This window comes from Vombatus ursinus, unplaced genomic scaffold (assembly GCF_900497805.2).
Source record: "Vombatus ursinus unplaced genomic scaffold, bare-nosed wombat genome assembly UNPS02014798.1, whole genome shotgun sequence".
Taxonomy (NCBI): domain Eukaryota; kingdom Metazoa; phylum Chordata; class Mammalia; order Diprotodontia; family Vombatidae; genus Vombatus; species Vombatus ursinus.
Window position 1 is genome coordinate 57,809,769 of NW_020954576.1, and position 25,988 is coordinate 57,835,756.

Here is a 25,988-nt window from a genome sequence, read left to right on the forward strand (position 1 = left end):
AGAGAGAGAGAGAGAGAGAGAGAGAGAGAGAGAGAGAGAGAGAGATGGAAGAGCACTGACTTCAAATTCTGCCTCTGATGCATACTACCTGTGTGACCTGGGTCAAGTCACCTGACATCCTTGGACCTATGTTCTCTCATCTGTAAAATGATGGGGTTGATCTCGATAACCTCTTTGGTCCCTTCCAACTCAATGTCTATACTCTCCATTAAAGGTAGTAGGCCTGCAACACCATGACTTTCCTTCATCTCCAAGACTAAAACAGCAAAGGACTAAAGTCCCCTGTACCATGAAAATCCTGTAATTCCAATCCTCATGATCAGGTGGAAATTTCTGTTTGCTAGTGAAAAGTTAGCTGAAAGGTTTTCCAAGCTCTGGGTCCCCCATCATCCTTCCCATTATAGGGCTCAGAGATTATCAATCTTGACCCAGAAAACATACCTGGTTTCCCCCAGAGTTATGACATTCATAAACTCCTACAACGCCGTCTGCAAAATGTCCCAAAGTATCCAGACAATTGTTACCCTGCTGCAATGCTCCAAAAGCTATATCCTGATGGTCAGGAACCCTGAAAGGCAAAGTAGAAATTACTACTTTAATTTCATCCTTCTTCTTTTCCATGAAATTCTCTATCTTACTGATTATCTTAAATGATGATCACTCTAGTGAAGTTAAAATGCTTAATGATATATCTTATGCCCCGGGATAGGGTAGTGTCAGTGAGACAGAGCCATCCCTATCTATGTTTCTTTCTCTTTCTCTTCTTTCTTTCTTTTTCCTTCTTCCTTCCTTCCTTTCTTTGGCAACTTTCAGGAAAGGACAAAGTTCCCACTGGTTCACTGTTAGCTTAGTAAGAGTAATTAAAAACGTAATTAATGAATTCAGATCAAAGGAAAATTCCTATTGTCTCACATTTTTCAACAGACCTTCATTTGGCCTTTAAAGAGTGGGAGGTGGGGGGTGGGGGTTCTAACTGCAATTTCTATACATAGGCTAGGAACTGCTCTTGGACAAGGCCTAACCAGAGTTGACCTAAGGCTCCTTCAGGTGAAGGAACAGCCAGTAGGGGCAGAGAGGACTTTTCTTTGGAGCTTTGATACTCATACCCCAAATTATAAAACATGAGTATATATAGGTGGGGGGAGGGAGGTGCATTAATGATGAGCAGATACTTCCCAAGTAAAAGGCTTTCTTTTTCAGAGAGAAAGAGGAAAGAATATTTTTTAATATTTCTGAAATTTAAAAAAATTAAGATATGCCTATACTCACCTTAGTTGATGATTCATTTTAGTACTTACAAGCAGTGAAAAAATTTAGGAAGAGCTATATAGGTCAAGAGCACAAGTAAAAACAGAACAGCATCACCTAAGTCACAAATAAATCTCAGGTCCAGGGATCTCTAAGAGGTTTCCCTGAGAAGATAATGTGGTGGCTTTTGTGTATACAATCACTGCATGAGGAATCTATAACTCACTACAAAATGCTCTAGAAATATTTAAAATAAGGAATATGCCATATGAAACCCCAAACTCTCCAAATCATTTCCTTTGGAAGATTAACTTAGGCTAGATTCTGAAACAGAGCAGATCTTCAGGTCTCCACATAAGGTTATCAGTAGTCCCTTGGGACACAGGACTTAAGAGAAATTTAAGCTATAGGGCTGGGCCTAGAAAGAGGGATATAAAGGGGATTTCTCTTGCCATTTCTCTGCTCTTGGAAGTAGGCATGGAATATGCATTATAATTCCCATTTTTCCCATGGGGAACACTGGGGCTTAGAACAGTCAAGTACCTTATCCATTGCCATAAAAGACCAGTGGCAAGCCTAGGACTATAGTTCATGTTTTCTGAGACTCAGTTTGACAGCCTTCTCTAAAAGACCATTGTGCTGGTCTAGTATTGCAAAAAAAAAAAAAAGGCATAAGATGATAAGCATCTCTTTTAACATTTGAGGGTAACTAGGAAACGTAACAACTACAAAAAAAAAATAAAGAATAAATGCTGCGAAATTATAATGACCAAGCTTGCCCCACCCCTTTATTTTGCAGAGGTAGGGGACTATGGGTGTGGAATAAGGCAAAATATCAGACTCTTCTAATATGCTGGTTACTGGTTTGGTTTTTTGTTTTTGTTTTTTTTTTTTTTTTTGGTTTGGTTTGGTTTGTTTTTTTTGGAGACAATTGGGATTAAGTAACTTGCCCAGGGTCACACAGTAAAAGTGTCTGGCCACATTTGAACTCAGGTCCTCCTGACTCCAGGGCTGGTGTTCTACCCATTGTGCCATCTAGCTGCCCCAGGCTGGTTACTTTTTGATGAAATTTTTTTTCCTTGTGTTATAAGGGATGAGTATCTGGGAGGGTAAAGGGTAAGAGATAAATTCAGAAATATGGGTGATAAGAAACCAAATGTATAAAAAAAATTATTTCTTAAAAAATCCTTAAAGAATCTGTAACTTCACCAGCATGAGTACCTCCTTCATCAATATAGGCCATAATCTTTATAATGGCCCAGTAGATAAGTCTTAGACAATTGCTGCAGCTAAATAATTTGTCACCCCTGGGCTGGACCTTGGACAGCAGACATACAGTCTATCACCCGGCCAAGACTGAAGGTCTTCTAGCTTATCAGGACCAATTAGTTTGCATTCCATTAGCATACCCTTCAAGAATCCAAGGAAGGTTCTTGAACCTAGTAGACAGTTTTTAATGGAGGTTGACATCTACCATGAAGAAAAAGACAGTGTTGGTTTAGCCCTAACTTTACCTCCTAAAGCCTACCAGCATGTATGGAGACAATTCAAAGAAATGTCAAGAGACACATCAGTCAGACACACAGTAATGTCGCAAGGGAAATAGTGACTCTTCTTGATGACCTTCCTGAATTATGTGATGAAATGACTGATCTGCATGGCACTGCTTAGACAACAGAGGGAAGGTAGAGTAAACACTAGAAGGGACACTGTGGAATCTCCCAGGAATAATTTAAAGAACACTATTTATCTTACATGGTTTAGGCAAAGTACTCAATTTAAATGGCTCTTTGACCCCTTCCATGCGGACATTCCTTTCAAAGATGCAGATAACAATCTATTCAAGCCCGATGATTTTGTACAGTGCATACAATACACAGCTCTTATCCATGTCCTTCAGGGAATTCACTACAGGTGGTCCCAGTGTGCTGGGGGTCTTTCTTGCTTTCTCTTGACATCTTGAATGTACTAATGGAGTATGTAAGTAATCCACTGGTTATCCCTTGCTCTAACCACACGCTTAACCCATCTTTTTCACTCACACAGTTCTTTAATGGCATCCTTTACATCACCTCTCTTTCTTAATTCCTTTTTTTTCTGAAGTGTGTATATGCTCACATATACAGCATGCCTCTCTAAACTCTTAGGGTTATCCTCAGTTTCAATACTTCAGAAACCAGAGTTCCATAACTGGCAGCCATATAACAATGCTAAATGGAAAAAGGGAGTGGACTAGGATGTCTCCAAATCCCTACCAATTCTAGAAAGAAAAATGGAACCCTAGAATGACAGGGTACAATCTAGAGCAGCTACTTATAACATGGAAGAGAAACTCTTTGGGCTAACTCCTCAGACAGAAAGAGTGCACACCCACAAATGAAAATCCAGACCACTGGAGACTCACCTAAGTTCAGGGTAGACATTTTCCAAGTACCATTTGAAGGGCTTGCAACTAAGTTTCTTCCTTAGTTCTAGTCGACTCTGAATACTAGGAAGGAAGAGATAAAGAAAAACCACCACCATTATTGGTAACAAGAAGGACATTTAATGGCACTCCCAATCTGGCTCCAACTTACCTTTCCAGCTTTATTACATAGTATTCCCCTTCATGCATGTTATATTCCAGCTAACTCACTAGACTCTGAGCGCATCATTCATGCCTTCACGTCCACATAGCATGTTCCCCCCATGTATACTCCTTCCTCACCTCCACCCCTTACTGTAAGCCTGAGCTCAGGTGCCCCCTTTTATGTGGAGCCTTTCCCAAAAGCATCACTACCCCAGACCCTCACTTCTGCAAGTTATCAGTGCTTTCACCTTCCTTAACTACTCTGTATTTGCTTATCTGTGTACATTTGTATTCCTCTGCCCCTAGCAGACTGTAAGCTCCTAGAGGGCAAGGGCTTCTGTTTTTTGATTATCACAGAAATCTAGTACTTACAAGACAATTAATTAGTGTTTGTTGTTGAACTGAATTGGATACAGCCTCCCTCTACCCAACACTAAAATCTGTTCCACTGGGTGGAGGATACCCTTTCCTTCCTAAGGTGGGAAGTATGACTTCTCATGGGGTCATTGTGACTGAGGCTCATGCCCCTGATTTAGGCATTGCAGCTCTAGGGTATTTTGCCTTACCTTGAAGCTAAAATTTGCTCTTTGACAAGTGGCAGCTGTTGGGCTTTGGGGGCCAGAGCACCGGCCAACAAATGCCCCAAACACTTCAGTGGTAGTTTGGATGAAGTAGAGGAATGAAGGAGAGGTAATACTTACTTCCCATAAGGAACATTTCTGGCTGAAGGCACTGCTGCATAGTAAAAATTTTTATATTCATCCATCCAGACTTCTGCTGCCCGGCGAGTGTTCCTGGGAACAACAACAACAACAAAAGTGTTCTGAGAAGCTTCCTGCCATCATCCTTGTGTGAACTCCTCCTGTGCTGACAGCTTCTCTTTAGCTGGGCCTTTCCATGAAAGCTGTCAGCACAGGACGGTTCAGGCTATAATGAATGCCCCACAGAACAGAACAACCGAAGAGGCTTCTAGAGTTCAGATTCCTTGAGGGCAGGGTCCACGCCACAGATATCACTACATCCCTCAAAATGCCCACTGCAGTGCTGTGCTTTTGGTAGGCAATCAACAAATATATCTTGAGTGCGAGAGAATTCTTATTGCTCTTCTTTCCAGCATACTAATTTTTCAAGAATGAAAGGAGAAACTAGAGGGCTGGCTGAGACATTTTGATGTGGAGGGGCTAGGGCAGTATTACATTAAAGAACACAAAAGAATTTCTATCATCCACAGAGTGCTAGAAATGGTGCCTATTATGTGCAATAACAGCTTTACTCTCCAGGTATTCACAGGTTAAGGGTATGGAAACAGCAGACATATTTCTTTAGGGAAAAAGAAGAAAGGAAAGGGAAAGAAAAGAAAATAGAGATGATTTAGTGTTTACATTATTCTTTTCTTCCTGTCTGCCTGAGGTGAGTTGGTGTCTTGTTTTGACAAGGAGTATAGATTAAAAGGAGATGACCTTAAGAACACATCTCTAGGGCTCACTTTGCATTGTACGGGGGCAACATAGACAAGGATCTGAGCTTTCATTTGTCAGATAAAAAACCATACATCTCTAACCCTCACAATCATGAATGGCTCTGCAGCTAATGGAGAGGTTAAATCATGAGCCAAACAGCATGGAAATATGAAGATTCATGAGATTCAAGGATATCGGGGCTGGTTAAATTTAAATGTGTAACATTTATTAAAGACTGTCAAGCCCGCATTCCATCTCAGGCAACAAAAAATCCTCTCTGAAACAACTGTGGAACATTAAAACAGACTGTCTTGGCTCCTCACAACACAGGCCTAAACCAGACAATGCTGGGAATCTCCTAGCACCTGTAACTTTACAGGCATACCCAATTTTAAGAAAACCTTGAAATAGAAACATCATTTGCATTATAAAAATGTTCCGTGATTTTAAAAATTAACGTGCTGGAACATTTCTTCAAATTAAACATCTTCCAGGTATGCCAGGAAGAGAGGGAGGAGAGTAGCATTTGTAGTCAGATGACCTGGGTTCAAATTCTAGGCCTGCCAGTAATAACTTATGTGACTCTGGACAAGTCATACCATTCCCCTGGGCCTCAGTTTCCTCATTCTGAGAGGAGTTTGGAACAGGATGAGATATAAGATTATTACAGATTTTATACCTGGAAGAGTCCTTAGAGATCACTGAGTTCAATCTTTTCATTTTACAAATGAGGAAACTTAAGCCCAGAGAGGTATGTGTCACTTGCCCAGTGTTAACACAGTTAGCTAAGTATCTAAGGTAAGATCTGAACCGAGGTCTTCCTAACTTCAAGTCCAGTTTCCTTCCTATTCTAAATCTAGATGATACAGTGGATACAGTGCCAGGAAGACTCATCTTTGTTAGTTCAAATCTGGCCTCAGACCCTAGCTGTGTGACCCTGGGCAAGTCACTTTACCCTCTTTGCCTTAGTTTCCTCATCTGTAAAATGAGCTAGAGAAGGAAATGGCAAATCACTCTAGTATCTTTGACAAGAAAACCCCAAATGGGGTCACAAAGAGTCAGACGTGACCAAAAAATGACTCAGCAAATAATCCTAAGATGATCTGATTTCAACGGAGCTTTTAGGGACCATATGTTTCACATGATGTGTACTCACCCTAGTATTTGCAGTTCTGTGAGACAGGTTTGGTTGGTGTTTATTACATCAATTACATTTAAAAGATAGCCATGCGATGCTAGGTCACCAATCTCAGCGAAAAATCTTCAGAAACTCTTTTGGGAAGGTTGTGGGCCTCTCACATTTCTACTGGGTTGAATGCATACCACCTTTCATTCTCTGCCACAAATGCTCTGCCACTTACTATGGAACCTTGAAAAAAATCACTTCAGTTTTCTAGGCCTCAGTTTCTTCACTGGCAAAATGAAAGATTTGAACACGATGGCCTCTGTTGTTCCTTCCAGTACTAACATTCTATAATTCTAATGTTTGTGTACATAACTCATTCCTTCAATTCAATTAACGTATCTCAAACCCATTGATTAGATACTTGGTATGTGCAGAGCACTATGCTAGGCACTGAAGGACACAGGGACACACAAACACACACACACACACCAATTAAGACATGGTCCTGCCTCCATGGACTTTATAATCTAGTGGCGGGGGGGAGGGTTGCGTAGATGGCACATACATGAATACTCAAAACTACATAAGAACTGTAATAAAGAATATATTATTATAAAAGCATAAGATAGGGAGTGCACTATGAGAGGTTAGATGGAAAGATAATTTCCAAATAGGGGTTGGGAGGGGTTGGGAAGGGGTTGGGAAGGTTATGCATTTAAGGATTATATACAGCCAAGCCTAATTTCCTAAAATTTGGTTTCCTTACGGTCCAGATCTTTTCCCTCCTTACTTCTGGTCATTTTACTGCTTGCTACCAGCTTCTAGTCAGACAAAGTCAGGGAGGACAGGGAGAATTTCAGATCAGTCAGTTCAGGATTCTCATTAACCGTGAAAAAAAAAAAAAAGGAAAAAAGTTTCCTAAGTGAAAGGAGTTAAAATTTGTTTAAGATGAGATTTCCAATGTCTGCTGTGCATCTTCATTTCATCATGTTGCCCTTTGCTATGGATAAGCAAGGGCAGGCTGAGCCTAACAGCCCCACTGAGCCCAAATGATCTCCACCGAGTTCAAATTCTATGCTATCAATTCAAGGAAATGCTTCCTTTGGGAAGTATTCATTTGCTGTGGGAAAAAACAACATGATTCTAAATTCTACCAACTGGTCCACGGAGTCTTACAATATGAAAGTTTAAAAAAAATTTTTATAACCTTTCAGCACTTAGCACAGAGCCTGGCACATAGTAAGTGTTTAATAAATATTTACTGATTGATTGATTCCTCCTCTCCTACCTGTCTCCAAGCTATTCTTTTTCTGAAAGGAATAAAGAAACAACTATTAAGTGTCTACTATGTGCCAGGCAGGGGCAGCTAGGAGGCACAATGAATAGAGTGCTGGGCCTGGAGTCAAGAAGACCCGAGTTCAAATCAGGCTTCATTCACTTAGTAGCTGTGTGACCCTCGGCAAGTCACCTCACCCAGTCTGCCTCAGTTTCTTCATCTGCAAAATGAGCTAGAGAAGAAAATGGCAAACCATTCCAGTATCTTTGCCAACAGAACCCCAAAGGGGGTCATGAAGAGTCAGACGTGACTGAAAAATGACTTAACAACAATATGCTACAGGCATTGTGTAAAGTAGTTTACAAATATCTCATTTGATTCTCACACCAGCCCTGAGAGGTAGGTACTAGTATTATCCCCATTTTACAGCTGAGGAAGCTAGGCAGTTAAGTGACTTGCTTAGGGTTACCCAGCTAGCAACCATCTGAAGTCATATTTGAACTCAGGTCTTCTTGACTTCAGCCCTAGCATTCTACTCACTGTGCCTCCTAAGTTTACAAGATACTAATAGAAATAGAAATACAACATGGAGGATCTATAGGGTCTCTGTAATGGAAAACAATGTAAAGACTGTATTCCCCTTCTCCTGAAAAGGTCCTGGGAGATGAAACCTCCAGTCTCCAAAGTTATGACGCAATACCTTGCACTTATGATGAAACTTTGAGCAAAAACAGCTTCAAAGTTGTGGTGAATTAAGTGGTTTATGTAAACATTATGGCAACCTGATCACAAATGGAGAAGGGGCTCATACTGAGTGGTTTATCCATGTTATGGCTGGGGAAGGAACTGGTGAGAATGTGTCTGCTGGTAGTTCCTTAGTCCCAATAATTTCAGACCTTGAGTTCCAAGGAGAGTAGAGTAGAAATAAGAAGGAAAAATGAACAGCCAGTTAAAATAAAAGGAAAACCAGCTAAGGATCCTGTATGGCTAGGATCTCAAAGTGAATGAATGGTGTGAAGTCACATGCCTACGCTACTGAGAAAATAACACTAATACAAGACAGAACTTTAATTATAATAATCAGGTGAGAAACTTCGGAAGCTTTGTGGCTGTTATCTCTGATGTGCCAAAATAACCAATTCAGTCAACTAACCAAACAATTACACACACACACAACAACAACAACAACAACCTGATAAACCAGTTATTTAACTCAAATGACCAATCAATTCAGTTGACATGTCCAATTCAATGGTTCATAGACACAGCACAATCTCACCCTTCTTCCTATATTTACTGTATAATCTGTCTTTTGTCATAGATCGCTCTCTTTCCTTAAATATGCATGCTTACGTCGACTCATTTAAGGGAGGCAGTAGGGCATAGAAGAAAGCTCTCTGCCCTTGGATTCAGGAGACCTAGGTTCAAATTCCAGTTGAAACACTTAGTGGCTGTGTGTGACCTTGGTCAAATGGTAGAACAGAAAGAATATTGGCTCTGGAGTGAGAGGTGTTGGGTTCACATTCCACCTTGGCCACTTACTTTGTGGGCAAAGAACTAATCATCATCACCAGGCCACATCTGTAAAATGATCAGGTTGAGCTAAGGTCCCTTCCTGCTCTAAACCTATGATAGATACTATTACTTAGCTTCTTTGAATTTTGGTTTCTTAGTTTGCAAAATGGGGTTAATGATATCTGTACTGCATACCCCATAAACTGCTGGGAGGAAAAGCATTTACTTAAATGCTGTGTATGTGTGAGTTATGATTATTTATATTCTTCTGAAAAGCACTTTGAAACCTACTGCAAGGCACTGTGGGGATATGAGCATGCCTAAAGACGTAGATCTTGTCCCTAAGGACTTCAATTAATAGGCAAGATAAGACATATACGTAAATAAATGAAAGTAGCACACAATAAGTGCATAAGTGAGTTACAAATGAGATGTTAGGAAAGATGTGGAAATCTTCACAGAGTAGTTAGTGTCCCTACTGAACCTCAATAACAGGCTCAACAGGAATTGACAGAGGTGGAAGGAATTTAAGTTTAGGGATAGGAGGATAGTGACAGGAGGCAGGAGTTGTTCAGAAGTCTCAAAATCCATAGGCAATTCATACTTCATTTGTACTCTCATTTCAAATGAGTGGCAAACCTAAATTTTTATGATTAAATATCTATATTATTTTTTGAAAATTAAAATACCTATGTTCCTTTTTCCTCCCCAGGCTGCTGCTTTCTTTTTTTTTTTTATATATTGTGTGTGTATATATATGTGTGTGTGTGTGTGTGTGTGTGTATATATATATATATACACACATATATATATATTTTTTTAAAGGCAATTGGGGTTAAGTGACTTCCCAAGGTCACACAGCTAGTAAGTCTTTGGTCTGAGGCCACATTTGAACTCAGGTCCTCTTGACTTCAGGACCGGTGCTCTATCCTATTATATATTTTTTAATTAACAAAAATCTGTTTCTGTCTTCTGCCTTTCCTCCTTTCTACCCCTATCCCCCGAGCCAAGATTTCTTTCTCTGAAAACCGCGTGTTCGTATCCTTTGACTACTTATTAATTTGGCAAAGGCTCTTATTCTTATAAATTTGAATCAGTTCCACACATCTTAGAAAAGAGATCTCTATTAGAAAAGTTTGCTGCCAAGATTTTCCCCACCCTAATTTACCTGCTTCTATTTATTTTTTTTGTGAGGCAACTGGGGTTAAGTGACTTGCCTAAGGTCACACAACTAGTGAGTATCATGTGTTTGAGGCCAGATTTGAATTCAGGTCCTCCTAACTGCAGGGCCAGTGCTCTATCTACTGCGCCACCTAGCTGCCCCCTAATTGTTTTGGATTTATTTTGAATGTATCCTTTATTAACTTACCTGTGAATATGCTGTATTCCTCTAGTGGATTTCTAATTTTTTGGGGAGGGGGGTGTGAGGCAATTGGGGTTAAGTGACTTGCCCAGAGTCACACAGCTAGTGAGTGTTATGTGTCTGAGGCCGGAATTGAACTCAGGTCCTCCTGACTCTAGGGCCAGTTTTCTATGCACTCTGCCACCTAGCTGCCCCCAATTTACCTGTTTCTATTCTAATTTTGTTGCACCAGTTTGTCTGTGTAAAACTTTTTTAGTTTTCTATAATCAAATTGTCCATTTTATGATCCTCACAGTATTTTATTTGCTCATGAACTCTTTCTCCAGCCATAGAGCTGACAGGTAATTTCTAAATACCTATATTCTTAATTCAATGTTACTGAATCACAGAATTTCAGAGATAGAAAGGTACACAGAAGGAATCATTTGACTCAGTATCCTCATTTTAGAGATGAGGCAAGTGAGGCATGGAGAGGTTAATTAAGTAAATGGCTCAAGGTCTAATATCTAATCACATCTTAAATTAACCATTAAGCAGAGAAAACATTGAGTTTTTAAGTTAGCTTAGTCCCCAAATCTGTAACATAAATATCCTTGTGAATGAAAAAAAAAGTTTTAAAATTTTATTTGACAATACAAAATTTAGCATCTGAGTCACTGAGCCCAAAGATCCTCTCTTATTCAAAACAAACAAACAAACAAAAAAAAGTGTTACTTACCGGGCAAACACAGTGCCACTGCCTCCTGGAAAACTATAGGGGTGCTGCTTTCGGAACACATGCCCAACTCGGCTGCATGGGATGATCTCTAGGCTGCCACCACACTGCCACACTCGGAACGAAATCTCTGCCGGAATAATTGAGAACAAGTGACTATTCAAAGAACTAGATGAAGGTCCAGCATCTTCAGTCATTCCCAGTCCTACCCTAGGTATGCTCCCCAATCTCCTTATTTGTTGATCAGTGAAACAGTGCCATTGAATCCAATGTTAGTTGATTCAAAGTATGCAAAGGGCTTTAGTAAAACAATTAACACAGAGGTTTTGAATTATAGTATCTTCAGTTTTGATAAGACCTTTAGATATTATGAATACAACCTCCTACTTCATATAGAAATTCCTCATAAAATATCCCTGGCCATCTTGTCTCTTAAATACTTTCAGTGAAAGGGAAGTCACTATCTCACACTATTCATTCCATTTTTAAAAATCGCTCTAATTATTAGAATATTTTTCCTCAGTTGAAGTGAAATCCATCTTTATTTTCTACCCTTTGCTCCTATACTCACAGGGGAAAAAAAAGGTCTTATTACCCTTCTACTCTTCAATAATAGTTTTAAAATTATTTAAAGATAGCTAACACATTAGTTTTCTATTTCTTCTGGCTAAATATTCTGAATTCTTTCAGCTGATCCTGATATGAAAGGGCTCCAATGTTTTTTGCCACCATGGTCTCTCCTCTGGACGTGTTCCACTTTGTCAATGCTGAACCGCTTGCCACATTCCTGATGTGGTCTGACCAGTTCAGAGTATGGCCCAGAACATCAGCTTTTTTGCAATCACGCTATCATGTTACACTGCTTATTCACACTGAACTTGAAGTCAATTAAAAGCTCTAAGTCTTGTTTCATATAAACTATTATTAAAAGTCACCTCTTCCCCCCCACCCCATCCTTTGCCTAAGCAGCTGAGTTTTTCAAGGATAAATGCAAGAAATGAGAAGATTGGACTAGATCAGGTGTCAAACTCACAGCCCACCTACTGCCCAACCATCCTAAGTGTGGCCAGAACCAAATTAAAATGTAATTGGGAAATCTTTAACAAAATAAATAAAAATACACTAAAACAAAGATAATCTTAATCTGTCATTTTCTAAGTCAATATGCAGCAAGTAGGGAAGGGATGAAACAATTCATCCCCCAGGCACCAAACAGATTTGTATAAAAGGAACACGTATATGTATGTATATATATATATATATATATACACACACACACATACACACACACATATATATATACGTTAGTATGTGCACTATTTGAGTTTGACACCATTGGACCAGATCATTTCTAAGGCCCTTTCTACTTCCAAAACCTATGATCCTCTCATTTCACATTTATCTCTATTAGATTTCATTTTGTTAGATTTGGTTTAACATTCCAGTGGGCCAAAATTCTTTTGGATGCTGATTCTGTCATCTAATGCATTACCTATCACCCTCAGCTTTGTGCCACTTGCAACTTGGATAAGTATGCCTTCTGTCTCTTTACGCAAGTCATTAAGAAAATACCCAACCAGCTACAAATCCACCTAACTGTACTAATTAATGTCCAGCTGATATTTTTCTATCCTGTGCATAAAGACATTCTGAGAGAGCAGGTCACCAATACTAGGAAGCAATGGGAAAACTGAGCAATATGTACTCCTCTAAATGAAAAGACCTAAATATCATTTTTAAAGTGTCCATGTGAAACTTTGTAATTAGACACAGAACATAATTAAACATCCATTTCTTTCTAATATTATTGCTTAATATTAATTGAGCACTAGCCCGTGCTTGTACTTTTTCATCCAGAAAAGGTTCTAATTTATAATTTAAAAAATTTAAAGAAAATATTTTTAAAAATTTAAATTAAAAAATTATTTTTGCTGTACCCTTCTGCTTTATTCCATCTGGAAGGGTTTACAGACAATCTTATGGATTACACTGACACTAGACAGTTGATTTAAAGATGCCCGTTCTTTACCAATCACCCACAGGCTCTTACTATTTGATAACTTTCCAATCTATTTACTTTCACCCCATGTAAAAGTTGGCTTGCCTTCTATCAGCATGAAAATAATCCAACTCAATAATAAAAAAATTATCCCCAGGCACCAAATAGGCTTGCATAAAAGGCACACATATATGTGCATAAATATATTAGTTGGTGCTCAAAAAGCATTTGTTGATTAGTGAACTCTTTCTTGATTATTGCAAAAGTAAATTTTGGCTCAACATTTGTTCAAATTACAACACATTCTGAATTAGTTTGGTCTGAATTAATGAGGTTGTATTGGATACTGAAGTCATCTTAAAAGTTAAATAATTAAAGGATTATTGGTACCATAGCTTTAAAGATAGAAGAGAACTTAGAGGCTATTTGGTCTCCCTCCTTTTTTTTTTTTTTTTTTAACAGATGAGGAAGACAAAGCCCAAATAGGTCAAACGACTTCTCTAAGATATACAGGTGCAGTGGCATAGTTAGAATTTGAACCCAGACCTTGTAACTCCAGATTCAGTGGTGTTTCCATTATACTAGAATATACTATTAATGATTTTTAAGGCTTTATAAAACTACATTTACATATAATACCTACTTTAACTAAATAAAACCTCAAGACTGGCAAGGAGGTGCCCACATTGAGGATTAATTACACAGTCTAGTCTGCATGGGAAAAACACACGTTCAATCATTTTTCAATTGTGTCTAACTCTTTGTGACCCCATTTGGAGTTTTCCTGGCAAAGATAATGGAGTGGTTTGCATTTCCTTCTCCAGCTCATTTTATAGATGAAGAACTGAGGCAAAAAGGGTTAAGTGACTTGCCCAAGGTCACACAGCTATTAAGTATCTGAGGCCAGATTTGAACTCTAGACCTGGCATCCTATCCACTGTGCTACCTAGCGGCCCACTTATCAACTTGTCCCAAGAAATCTTGATTCTGCATTGTAAGGGACCTGAAGATAAATTTACTTTTTCAAATTACCGAAAGGTACTGAAATTACCCAAAGGTTCAATATAAAAAAAATTAAAAATTAATGGAAGGACTGCCTAGTTTAGGTGGAGAAATTTGAAAATTTTCAATTATAATTAGGTTTGGGCATATATTACTGCACAGTCACCATGGATAACTTATCTCATGGGTAACAATCCAATGATCGGCTACCTGTGCTATGTAAGGTTTCCAGCCAAAGTCCATAGCAACAATGAAGAAGAGGGAGGTGGCCTGTAGTTTATGCACTCTTTAAAAGGCAGGGCCTAATTCCATCAGAAAATCTGGAGCAGAAAGCTCCTAGACAGACAACCCTATTGGCTCCAACAGTGAGAGGAGAAAGAGATTTTATGCAGAAGAAATGCTAAGGCATTGGATTCAGCTTTCTTCTTGGTCTACTGATTCTTTCCTAATATTCTTCCTTTTGCATATACCTTACTCCACTCTCAAGTCACTTACTATAAAACTCTGTGATGTAACTCACATTTATATAGTATTTTAAGTTTGCAAAGTATTTGTTCTCACAGCTTTGTGATCTAGCTAGTTCTAGTACTATTATACCCATTTTACAGATGAAGGCACCTGAGAGAGATGAGGGTACTTGCCCATGGCCACACAATTTGTAAACACCAGAACTGGGACTCCAATGACCTATGATCCTAGCACAATAATTTCAACAGCACAAGTACAGAAGCATAGAAACCAAAACAAGAGTGAAGTAAGCAACTGTAAACAAATCTCTGTCTTTCACTCTGGCATTTGAGTGAAAGGTCTCCTTTCATTTTAGGGTAAATGCTGTCTCTGCATCATGTCACAAGATCCTAATTGGCAAGAATCAGATTCACTTTGGAAGAACTAGTCAACATACAGCACAGTGCTACACACCCAGTCTGTACTGTTGTTGATAGAAATAGCTACTCTCTAGGCATTGCCTTGTTTCCTAAAACATGGTATTTTTGATTTGGTGTAGAGTCACCATCACACGTGGAAATGTGTTCTGAAGTGGTTGGTCTTTCCATAAAAGGTGAGGAACTTGGAATTCTTTTCTAGAATTTTTATCAGTTGTATACAGTTCTAGAAAAATCAGCTATTTTTCTAATACCAAGCCCAAATATTTTTAATCTAAATAAGCTCAAAAGATCAAGCTTATTTACAAAAAAATTTTAGGCATTTTGTTTTCAATCCAGTCACTGAGTTTTCACGAACAAATTTCTTCAGCACATACAAATTTTTTCAGCAGCTGAAATGCTCCAAAAATTATGCACGGTGTCAGCAAAAGTTTCAAGTCATCAAAATGATTAAAAAACAAACATCATACCAGTTTCTTAAATGAAGGGGAAAAAGCCCATCTTTGGTTCTGTATTACAATTTAAAAAAAAAAAACTATTCAAAGTAATAGCATCATCAGATTTTTCTCCCTTTCCCAAATGCACAAGCAAAAGGATTCACCCAGAGGCAAAAGATAATAAAAGAAAACTCAGTGGCCAAGGATAATTAGCTCAGAAGAAGTAAGTACTTGAAATTAATGGCTTCGAGCAAAAAAAAATCTTTTCAGTTCTAACTGTGGTGCAGCTACTGAATCACAGATATAGATCTGTGAAATTAAATTGCATCCAGGTAATAATGATTTACAAGGTCTAATTTTTTTTAATCAAATAAAACTAGGAGCCTTTTGCACAAGTATTCAGGAAAGGATTATACTCATTGACCTCGACTCTAGTTCACTTGATGACTGATCACTATCTTGTTAGAGAGATGGGAAACTGGCCATTTTTTTCCAGGTTTTGCTGGGCATTTTCTTCCCAGGAATGGTCACCTACAAAACTTGTAGAAAACCTACTTCTCCCCAACCTCAAATTTCACTCTAAATATATACATCTCTGCTTCTGTAATTTGTCCCCACCTTGTTTCCAGCTCTTTCTTCACAGCAAGGCCAATATTAACAAGAGCATGCTATTTCTTTAGTCAGATCTTCATTTCCCACAGCCCAGACTACTAATCTTGTTCCTTTTTCAGCATCTCTTAGGTGAGGATCTGTTGTCCATGAGTCCACTCTCATTAGATTTCTCCAGGAAGCCAAGCTTCCCATGCTCACATAAATTAGAAATTGCTTTCTATTAAGTCTAGGAATACTGAAGGAATAAGCCACATACCTAGGTTTTCTCCTCCCCATACATCCATCATCATATCGTATTTTCCCAGTTCTTCAAAGTAGAATTTATCCATCACAAACAACCCGCCAGCGATCATGGGGGTTCTAAAGAAGCAGAAATGGAGATGGGAGGGAAGGAAGGAAGGAAGGAAGAGATTGGAGATCAAAGTCAGAAGTGTTCTCTCATCATTGGCCACATTATCTGAACTACAAATTGACTTTCAAAATAAACTCCAGCAATCATACCACACTCGGGATTCAAGCAGCTTCAGCTTTTGTTTTCTGCCACTGAGGGCACAGCAGGTCAACAATTCACTGACCTAACATTATACATTATATAGGGATGCTGAAAACCACGGGGCAAAATTTGCTGACTTACTCAGGGCAAGTTGTTTCTCTATGGATCAGTCTCCTCATTTGTAAAATGGGGGATCATAGAATCTGACACTTCCTCCTCACGTAAGCTGTTACCAGCAGTAGGCTATGCAATGTGCTTGAACACCAATCCGATCTTTAAAGGCTAGCTAGAGAAGATACCCTAACACTTAGTCACTGATTTCCCAGATATATGGGCAGGATGTCACAAAATAAAAGAAGGCAAACAGTTAAAAAGCAAGCCACCATCACTACTGGACGTCCCAAACATAACCTGTTGACATAGGGAAGCCAAGCCTGGAAACAACCATCTTTAACATCACCGTCTTTAACAACAAGGTCCCACTTATGGCTGTTGTGGTGTCTAGTATTTTTTTTACAGCACACTAACAGATCTGGCAAACTAAATTGGTGGATATAGACAGGTCGGGTTTCTCTTAAAAATTTCAAAACACTTTATCACCTAATGGTGGAGATGTCTATACATACCTTGTGTGAGAAGATGAGGGACAGAGAGGCAAAATGCCGGGCCAGGGTCAGACGGTTGGAGATGGGGCTAAAACTGTTTTGTTTTTTTTTTTTTAAACAACCTCTTTAAATGATGTGAAAGAACTTACTTTATGGGAGCAACTGGATTTCCTTGGCGTGCTCTCCTCTGCTCTGGGGTCATGTAATCCCATTTGAATACTAAATTCCAATCAAAACCTGGATGTGAGAGAAAAACCGACACAAGATAAATGAGAAGCCAGAAAGTGAAATGGGGGAACTGGCTTCCTTCTCCCATACCCTTTTTCTCCCATGGTCAAAAGCCTTTTATTAGTGAAATTTGGACGTGTCTGAAGAAAAGCCCAACAAACAGGCACACATCTTAAACATTATTCCCTCTCTCTCCCTCTACCTTCCTCTACCTCTCCTGAACACCCAGACCTGTGCACTCTTAGAAGACTGTCCTCTTCCTTTTACAGATAAGGAAACTGGGGCACAGTGAAGTCAAGTGACTTGCTCAAGGTCACACAGCTACTGAATGTCTGAGGCCAGATTCAAACCTTGCTGCTGCTAAATACCAGCTTAACTTCCCTTCCCAAAAGAAAACACCTATATGAATTAGAGTAGATGGAATAAAAATACAGGCACATGAGGTTAGAATATGGAGGATTTTAGGAGAGAATAAGACTGAAAAAGGGACAAAAGGGAGACTAAGAAACTTCACTGGAATTTGCTGAGTACTAGTTTTTTTTTTTTTTTCCACTCCAAAGTTAGGATTAACTCATTCTCCAAGAGAATTAATTGTCTTTGGAAATAAGCATATACTTTTATGCTATGTAGTATAGTGGCTGGAGCACCTTGGGCCTGGAGTCAGAAGACCCGAGTTCAAATCCAGCCTTAGGCATTTACTAACTGTGGGACTCTCAGAAAGTTAATCTCTGTTTGCCTCAGTTTCCTCCGGATTGGGATAATAGCACTTACCTTATAGGGCTGTTGTAAGGACCAAATGAGATAATATTTGCAAGGCATTTAAGCACAGTGCCTGACACATAGTAGGTGCTTAATAAATGTTTATTGCCTTCCCTTCCCCTCTATCTACACATCTGTTGAGATTTTATCTTTAATTCACAGGATAATTTCTAGCAAAACATAGAAGCACATAAGGTTCATGCCACCTGTCAATTCTCTCCAGACTTATCAAGTGATCTCTTGACTCAGAAACTCCTATGCTCTAGCTTCATTGATGTGGCAGTCATACTAAGTTATTTCCACTTTCCCTCTCTTTTGGTCACATTGCTTTAGCTATGCTTACGTCCGATTTCCCACTCTTGTGTACTTTGTATTCAGGGCATTGCCTATACTGTTTGCTATGGTACAATGAGATGTAAAGAGTGGAAACAAAAAAGCAGCCTGGTGGCTTTGCCCACTGGGTTCCCAGGGTGTCCCGGGGGCTGGCCCACCAGAGGGCCTTTCTAGTGATCTCATCATGCTGCACATTTACAGTGGTACCTGCCTGAGTACAGAGAAAGCACCTGGTTGGCAGGTAGGCAGGTGGCAAAAATGGGATGATGCATAAAGGAAGATTTAAAAAGAGAAATCACCTCTCACTGCCACAGAAACTCCAACTACTGCACCGAGAATCCCAGCATGTCGGCAGGTTCCAGCTCATCTGATCCAGACCCATTTGTTACATGCCTAGGGCAGAAAACCTGCCATGTTGTGAGCAAGACTTTCCCTATGTGCAAAATTAATGTAAACCAGAAAATCAGCCTGGAGACGGTGGCTTATTCAGAGAAAATTCAACTGGCCAACCTGACTTACATACAGACTTCCCCTTTTCTAAATCTTGTGCCAAGGATGGGACTATAAGGACTGGATTTTCTCTGAATCTACTTTCTTTGATTTTTACCCCTAAAAGTGATCCCCTCAAAATCCTATGTCAATTTGGCCTTCTCTGTTCTGATCAGACAAATAACTTAAAACAGCTCCAACTACTGGTTTCGAAAATCTGTTGCAGAAGGAGAAAGTAGGTTACGTGTGCTGTTAACAAAAAACCATTCTTCTGAATATATAGAGTACAGAAAAACCTCAATTATATGGAAGACTTGGTGAATGAGTTGCTCAGGATAGCAGAAGGTTTACCACTTTAGACATCAAAAACATCTTTTACATTAATCATTTTGGATGGAAATCCTAAAGAAACACTACACATTCCCTGTACCTTCTTAAAATAGGCATCTGGGTAGTTTATTGGATGAAAAGTTAGATACAGACAAGAAAATCTGAGTTTAAATCCTAACTCAGTTACTTAGTGGCTGTGTGACCCTGGGCAAGTCATCTAACTTCTTGGTGTCAGTATGCTCATCTGCAAAACGGGCATAATACCTCACAGGGTTGTTGTGAGAGTCAAACAAGAAAACGCTTATAAAGTGCTTTGTAAACTTTGCATAAATGTTTATTATTATTATTGTAGTCAAAGGGACTATACTTGTGATTTCACTAGTCTGGGGAACTCTCAGGTAAGCAAACTCCCTTTACCAATATAGAGCAGCAGCTTCCTGGCAACTTATAATCCTAGACTGTTGCCTAGAGCACTTATAGACAGGTTAAGCTGCCCAGGGTCACACGGCCAGACTTGAACCCAGGTCTTCCAGTATCTGAGGATGGCTCTCTTGTTATCTTGCCTCTATTCACGACATTCTGAACACATTTAATCTCCTCTCCACGACTCGGGGTTATTGTTAATTAAGGACACCAATTATCCTCTTGTAAATACAGTGAGACCCACACTGTCTATTGAAGTGTGCAGGGTGCTAGGCTCAACATCCAGCCTGAGGGCCTTTTTGAACTATCCCATCAGAGGTTTACAGTTTTACAATGTCTTTCCTTCTGTCACTTCTCACAGATGTCAGTATGCCTGGCCAGGCCCTCTCTTCTCTTTCTAATCCACTGTGGATTCCAAGAGTCAGTGATGTAGGCTTGTTAGGATCTTCTGTAAGTAGGCTCTGACTACTGGTCTGAAAGGCTTCCATGGATCAACAGTCAATACTCATGTATTAAGTACCTACTATATGCCGGATGCTGGGGGGACAATGACAAAAACGTAATAGTTCTTGCTCCCAAGAAGCTCACAGTCTGGCCTGCAAATACACATATGCAGATACACAAAAATAGATAGGAGATAACATATCAGATTGCTTACCATCTTGGAGAAGGGGGAGGAAAGAGAGAGAGGAAGAAAAAAATTTGAACTCAAAATCTTATAAAAAATGAATGCTGAAAACAATCTTTACGTGTAATTGGAAAAAATAAAATACTATTTACAAAAAAAAAAAAAAAAACAAGAAAAAAAGATACAAGAGCATGGGGGGGAAGGGGAGCTATTAGCTAAGAGAATCAGGAAAGCCTTCATGGAGATTTATATGGAACTTGAGGACTTTAAAAAAAAAACTTTAAAAACTTTTGAAATTATGAATTCTAGGAGAGAAAGGTGAGGGTGGGGCAAAGTATATTTCAGGCATGGAAGAGGAGTCAATGTAAAGGTATGGAGACCAGAGATGGAGAGCCACGTGTCAGGAATGATATGGAGGCCAGTTTGGTTGGACTGTAGAGCAAAGATGGGTAACATGTAGTAAGACTGGAAAGGTAGGCTGGGGCGAGATTGGGAAGGGCTTTAAATGCCAACCAGAGAAGCTCACATTTGTTCCTATAGGTAATGGGGAGTCAGTAGAGTTTATTGAGTCAGGGAGTGAATGTGGTCAGACTTGACCTTCAGGAAAATCACTTCAGCAGTCGTGTGTAGTATGACTTAGGATAGGGAGGAGAGACTTCGGGCAGGAAGGTAGATTACAAGGCTACTGTAATTCATTCTCTAAGTGAAATATATGACCTCTCACAGACATATTCAATGAAAACTGTTTTGGCTGTTCTGAAACATCTACTTCCCAGTCCCTGCTGTGTTTTGGGTGAACTAGGGTCTTAGATAACAAATTCCTCAAAGGTGAGATGTCAGTGTTCTAAAGTGGAACCCCATTACAGCACAGCTCATTATAGACACTGACTCAGTCACACCGTAGCTTCCATTGAGATCTCTGGGACGTGAGTACACGCAGGATGGTCTAGACATAACATGATTAGTGTGTTAGTCCTGTACCTGAAAACCAGTGTTATGAAAGAAAGTCCTTTGTACCACAAAATGATGGCTATTTTAGAGATGATTCAAATACTCCGAATAAAGAGTATAGACCTCCTTCCCTAAAAAAAATTAATAATAAAAAAACCACCCCAGCATCTCTCTCATAATTATAGAGGCAGAAAATACCCAAGCCCTTTTAGAACAGACCAAAGTGCTATGATCCATAGGAGGCTGTTTTAATAAGCACTACAGGTCTTAGACCCTGTAGTCCCACCCATCCTGTGAAAAAGAAGTTCCAAATGTCAGAACAGAAATCCTCCAAGTGTGGTCTGGGAGGCCTCACTGGCTCCTGTAAAATTCCACAGGTGGTCCACTGGCTATTCTCTCCTAATACTAATCTTTGTAATATGAAAGTATCTGTATTTTAGTTTCTAGAAAGAATTAATTACTTATTTAAGGGGAAAATAACCAGACACCATCTCATTGGCTTCTCATAAAAAAAACCAGAGCCTTTTGTCCTCTGGCCTGCTTTTACATACAGATTAAAAAACAAACAAACAAACAAAAAAAAAAAAACAAAAAACGCTCCAACATGACATGATCTCATGGAAAAAGGATCCTTTGGTCAAAACTGCCTGCCCTCTAATGCACCTAAAATGATTACCATTATCTTCACAAGGAACTTGTATATTTTCATTGGTTTAAGGCTCCAGTTGCCTTTGAGCTATAGTACCATGCTCTGATACAGCATGTTAACTAGTTAACATATTAGCATGGAATTAATATATCTGATTAACTCAGTATCATTTAGTAGAGCATATCCTCCTGAGGGAAGAGGTTAGGTAGGTTCAGATAGAGAGGAAGCGTTCTGTGAATGCTATCACCGAAGAAGTGCTGCAGGAGGGGTTGGTGAGCGTCATGGAGCAGCACTGAGGGACTGGGGAAGCGATGGGATAGCGAGATGGGCAAAGTGGGGATGGGATGCCGAAGGACAAATCTGGCCATGGGGCCAGTCAGCTGAACGTCATCCTTGGTGGTAGACGGAGGAAGAGGAGGGCAAATGTGGGTTGGACTGGTTAGGAGGTGTCAGTGTTCTCTCCTTCCTTTGCTTCCCAAGGTGAGGCTGGGTCACAGCACAGGCAATTACTACAGGAGTAACATGAAGAAACTCCTTATGTATTAATAAAATAGTAAACCAAGAACCATGCTTCCCTCAAGAGGAGACAACATGTAAGTAAGTAGGCACGTAAAATATATATTCAGAGTAAGTGAAGGTAATCTGAAAGGGGAAGGCATAAAATAAAATTAAAATCTATTTTAAATTTTAAATTTTAAAAATTGAAACACCTCTTATCTCTGCCAGGACACTGTCTCTAAAAGCCAACAACAACAAAAACCCACTCTGAAGCTAATCATTTCTTTCCTCCTTTTTGGCACTGGGGAACTGCCCTTAGCACTTCAATGGTGGAAATATTCTGAAACTGCTACCTTTCTAAAAAGAGGAAGAACCAGGTGAGGAAGCTAGCTGGCGAAGTGGCTAGAGCTCTGTGCCTGGACTCAGGAAGACCTGGGTTCAAACGTGACCTCAGACACTCACTAGCTGTGTTACTGAACCTCTGTCTGCCTCAGTTTTCTCAACTGTAAAATGGTTATAATAACAGCATCTGCCTTGCAGGGTTGTTGTGAGGATCAAAAGAGACATTTGTAAAGAGCTTCAAGCAGTGTCTGGCACAGAGTAGGCACTATGTAAATGCTTATTCTCTTCCCTTAGCACAATGCCTGGTGCTTGGTAGGTGTTTAATAAATACCACCTGCCTGAAGTCTTCCCTGATCCTCCTTCCTCTCACTCCAATTGGCAGTGCCCTCCCTCTCAAACTACCTTATATTTAATTATTTTATGTTTATTTATATATATTCTTTTTATATTTATTTTGCCTATGCTTGCACGTGTACTTTTTGTCTCCCCTGTCAGAAATATATGCACATTCCTTTTGAATAGGGTTTTTGTTCATCATACTTTTATCCCCACCGCCTGGAACGTAGTAGGTGCTTAATAAATACTTGTTGCTTGATTAAATAAAGACTTGTTGACTGACTGACTGACGTCTACATACAACCTTTGACCCTGCTGACCACTTTCTCCTCCCTGACTAATCGATGAAGCATGCTGCCCACCTCCTAACAGGGAAAGGGATAGACCCTAGGTGCAGAAGAAGATACACTTTTGGGCATGGCTAATATGGGAATTCATTCTGCTTTCATAACCTCCTACCTCCTAACTCCCCCCTGCCCTTCACTCACCCAAATGAAAAGACATGTGTTACAAGTGTTTGTTTTGTTCTGTTTTTCATTTGGGTGAGAGAAGGTAGGGGTCGGGGGACTTAGAGGGTTGTGAAAGTTTACTAAAAAAGAAAAATAAAAGAGGTTCTTTGGGGAGGGAGGAAAAAAAAGGAAAAAAATTTACATAACTTTATTATATATTTAAAAGGAATAGCAAGTTGGATATAAAAGACTTGCAGTTTCATGTGTAATCATCTTTTTTATTATAATATGTTATAGAAATGCTTGTTTTATTCCATATATGAAAAATAAAATAAATTTTTAAAAAATGCACAGGAAAAAAAAAGGAACACCAGAAGGAAATACTGGAGAAGTTATTTCATCATCGATCACCTTCTCTCTCGAATCTTTAGCCTCTCCTTATCAATTATTTCCCTTCTCCCTTCAAATATGCCCAAGTTTCCCCCTCCTTAAAAAACCTTCATTAGACCCTAGAATTCCTTCAAGAGAGATCCCATATCTCTCCTCCCTTTCTCAGTCAAATTCCTTGAAAAAGTTGTTTACACTCACTGTCTCCACTTCTTCTCTCACTCTTTGGAATCTGGCATTTGACCTCATCTCTTGGTGGAAATCTTTTTGTGACATCCTAACGGCCAAATCTGATGTTTCTTTCACAGGATCCTTCTTCATCTAGTGCATCTGGTACTGGGGACCCCGCTGTCCTCCCAGATCTTCTCTCCTCTATGAAATTTTACTCTCTCTTGGTCCTACCTGTTTGACTGCTCCTCCTCTATTACCCTTCCTTACTGTGGGTGTACCCTACGGTTTTCTCCTAGGTCCTCTTGTCTCTCTATAGTCTCTCATTAATTTCCATGGGATTAACCATTATTTCTATGCAAGTATTTCACAGACCTATATATCCAGCTCCAGTATCTTCAATGGGCTTAAATCCCACACCACCAATTGCCTAGTGGACATATCAATTTGTTATGTCCCAGATAAATCTTAAATGAACAAAACTCATTATCTGTCTACCTAGGGCATAAGCCCTCCTGTCTTCCAAACTTTCCTATTTCTCTTGAAAGCACCACCATCCTTTCAGTGTCTCAGGTTTATCATCTCAGCATGATCCTGTGCTCTTCACTCTTCCTCACCTCATGCACCCAATTGTCAAATCTTGCCATTTCTACCTTCACCAAATCTCCCACATTTGATCCCTTCTTTCCACCCACTTAGTTACCACATTTGTTTAGGCCCTCATCATCTCCCACCTAGACTATTGCAACAGCCTCCTAATTGGTCTCTCTGCCTCAAGCATCTCATCACTCTAGTCCATCCTACACACTGCTGACAAAGTAATTTTCTTTAAATGCAAATCAGACCTTGCCTCCCTTACTCAGCCAACTCCTGAGGCTTCCTAGTGCCTCTAGGGTCAAAAATAAACTCCTCTGTTTGGCTTCTAAATTCATAAACCTATCTCTATTCTTGTACTTTGAGATCTAGCCAAACTGACCTCTCTGTTCCTTATTCATGAAGCTCCATCCCCCATTCTGTACCTTTGCACTGAATATTCCCCATGTCTGGATGTACTTCTTCCTGATCTCTGTCTTAGAAAATCCCTCTCTTCTTTTAATATGCAGCTGAGGAACTACCTTTGCCTGAAACCTTTCCTGCCAACCTCTCTTCCCCAGACCTGCCATGGCTCCAAATGCTAATGCTCTCCCCCTCCCTATCTACCTTGTATCGAAATACAGTGTATATGTATATTATATATGTGTGTGTGTGTGTGTGTATACATGTTTGTTATGTATATATTTTTATATGTAACTGTTGTTCCCCTCATTAGAATGTAAACTCATTGCAAGTAGGGATTGTTCCAATCTCTTTTTTTTATGGTTTCCATCTTTGTATTTGTATCACTAGTGCCTAGCATAATGCCTGGCACATAGTAGGCACTTAATAAATACTTTGTTGATTGACTGAAGTTATTATTTACTCTAAAAGAAAAAAGCAAGCTGTACTTGAGAGTGATCTGTAGTTTCCTCTTTTCATCTGTTCTACTTTCTATACAGCAATGCTGTCCCTCATGCCTGTAATTCTTTCCCTTTTCCCTTGAGCCTTCTGGCTTCCGTCGAGTTCACCTTCTACAAGAAGCTTTTCCTGATCCTCTTCTATGCTAGTGCCTTTCCTCTGCTGATTATTTCCTCTGTATGTATGTGTATGTGTGTGCATATGTATATATGCATCCATA

General features: G+C 39.5%; 1 protein-coding gene across 1 annotated transcript in view; it reads right to left on the reverse strand.

Moving 5' to 3' along the window:
* LOC114049909 (polypeptide N-acetylgalactosaminyltransferase 2) overlaps positions 1 to 25,988 on the reverse strand; it is a 250,497-nt gene that overhangs the window by 18,388 nt on the left and 206,121 nt on the right. The window contains exons 9-14 of the mRNA XM_027871357.1: positions 17,454 to 17,541; positions 16,463 to 16,566; positions 11,276 to 11,402; positions 4,519 to 4,611; positions 3,653 to 3,736; positions 442 to 568 (exon numbers count right to left, since the gene is read on the reverse strand). Coding sequence (XP_027727158.1) covers positions 442 to 568; positions 3,653 to 3,736; positions 4,519 to 4,611; positions 11,276 to 11,402; positions 16,463 to 16,566; positions 17,454 to 17,541 — 623 coding nt within the window. The remainder of the gene's footprint in view (positions 1 to 441; positions 569 to 3,652; positions 3,737 to 4,518; positions 4,612 to 11,275; positions 11,403 to 16,462; positions 16,567 to 17,453; positions 17,542 to 25,988) is intronic.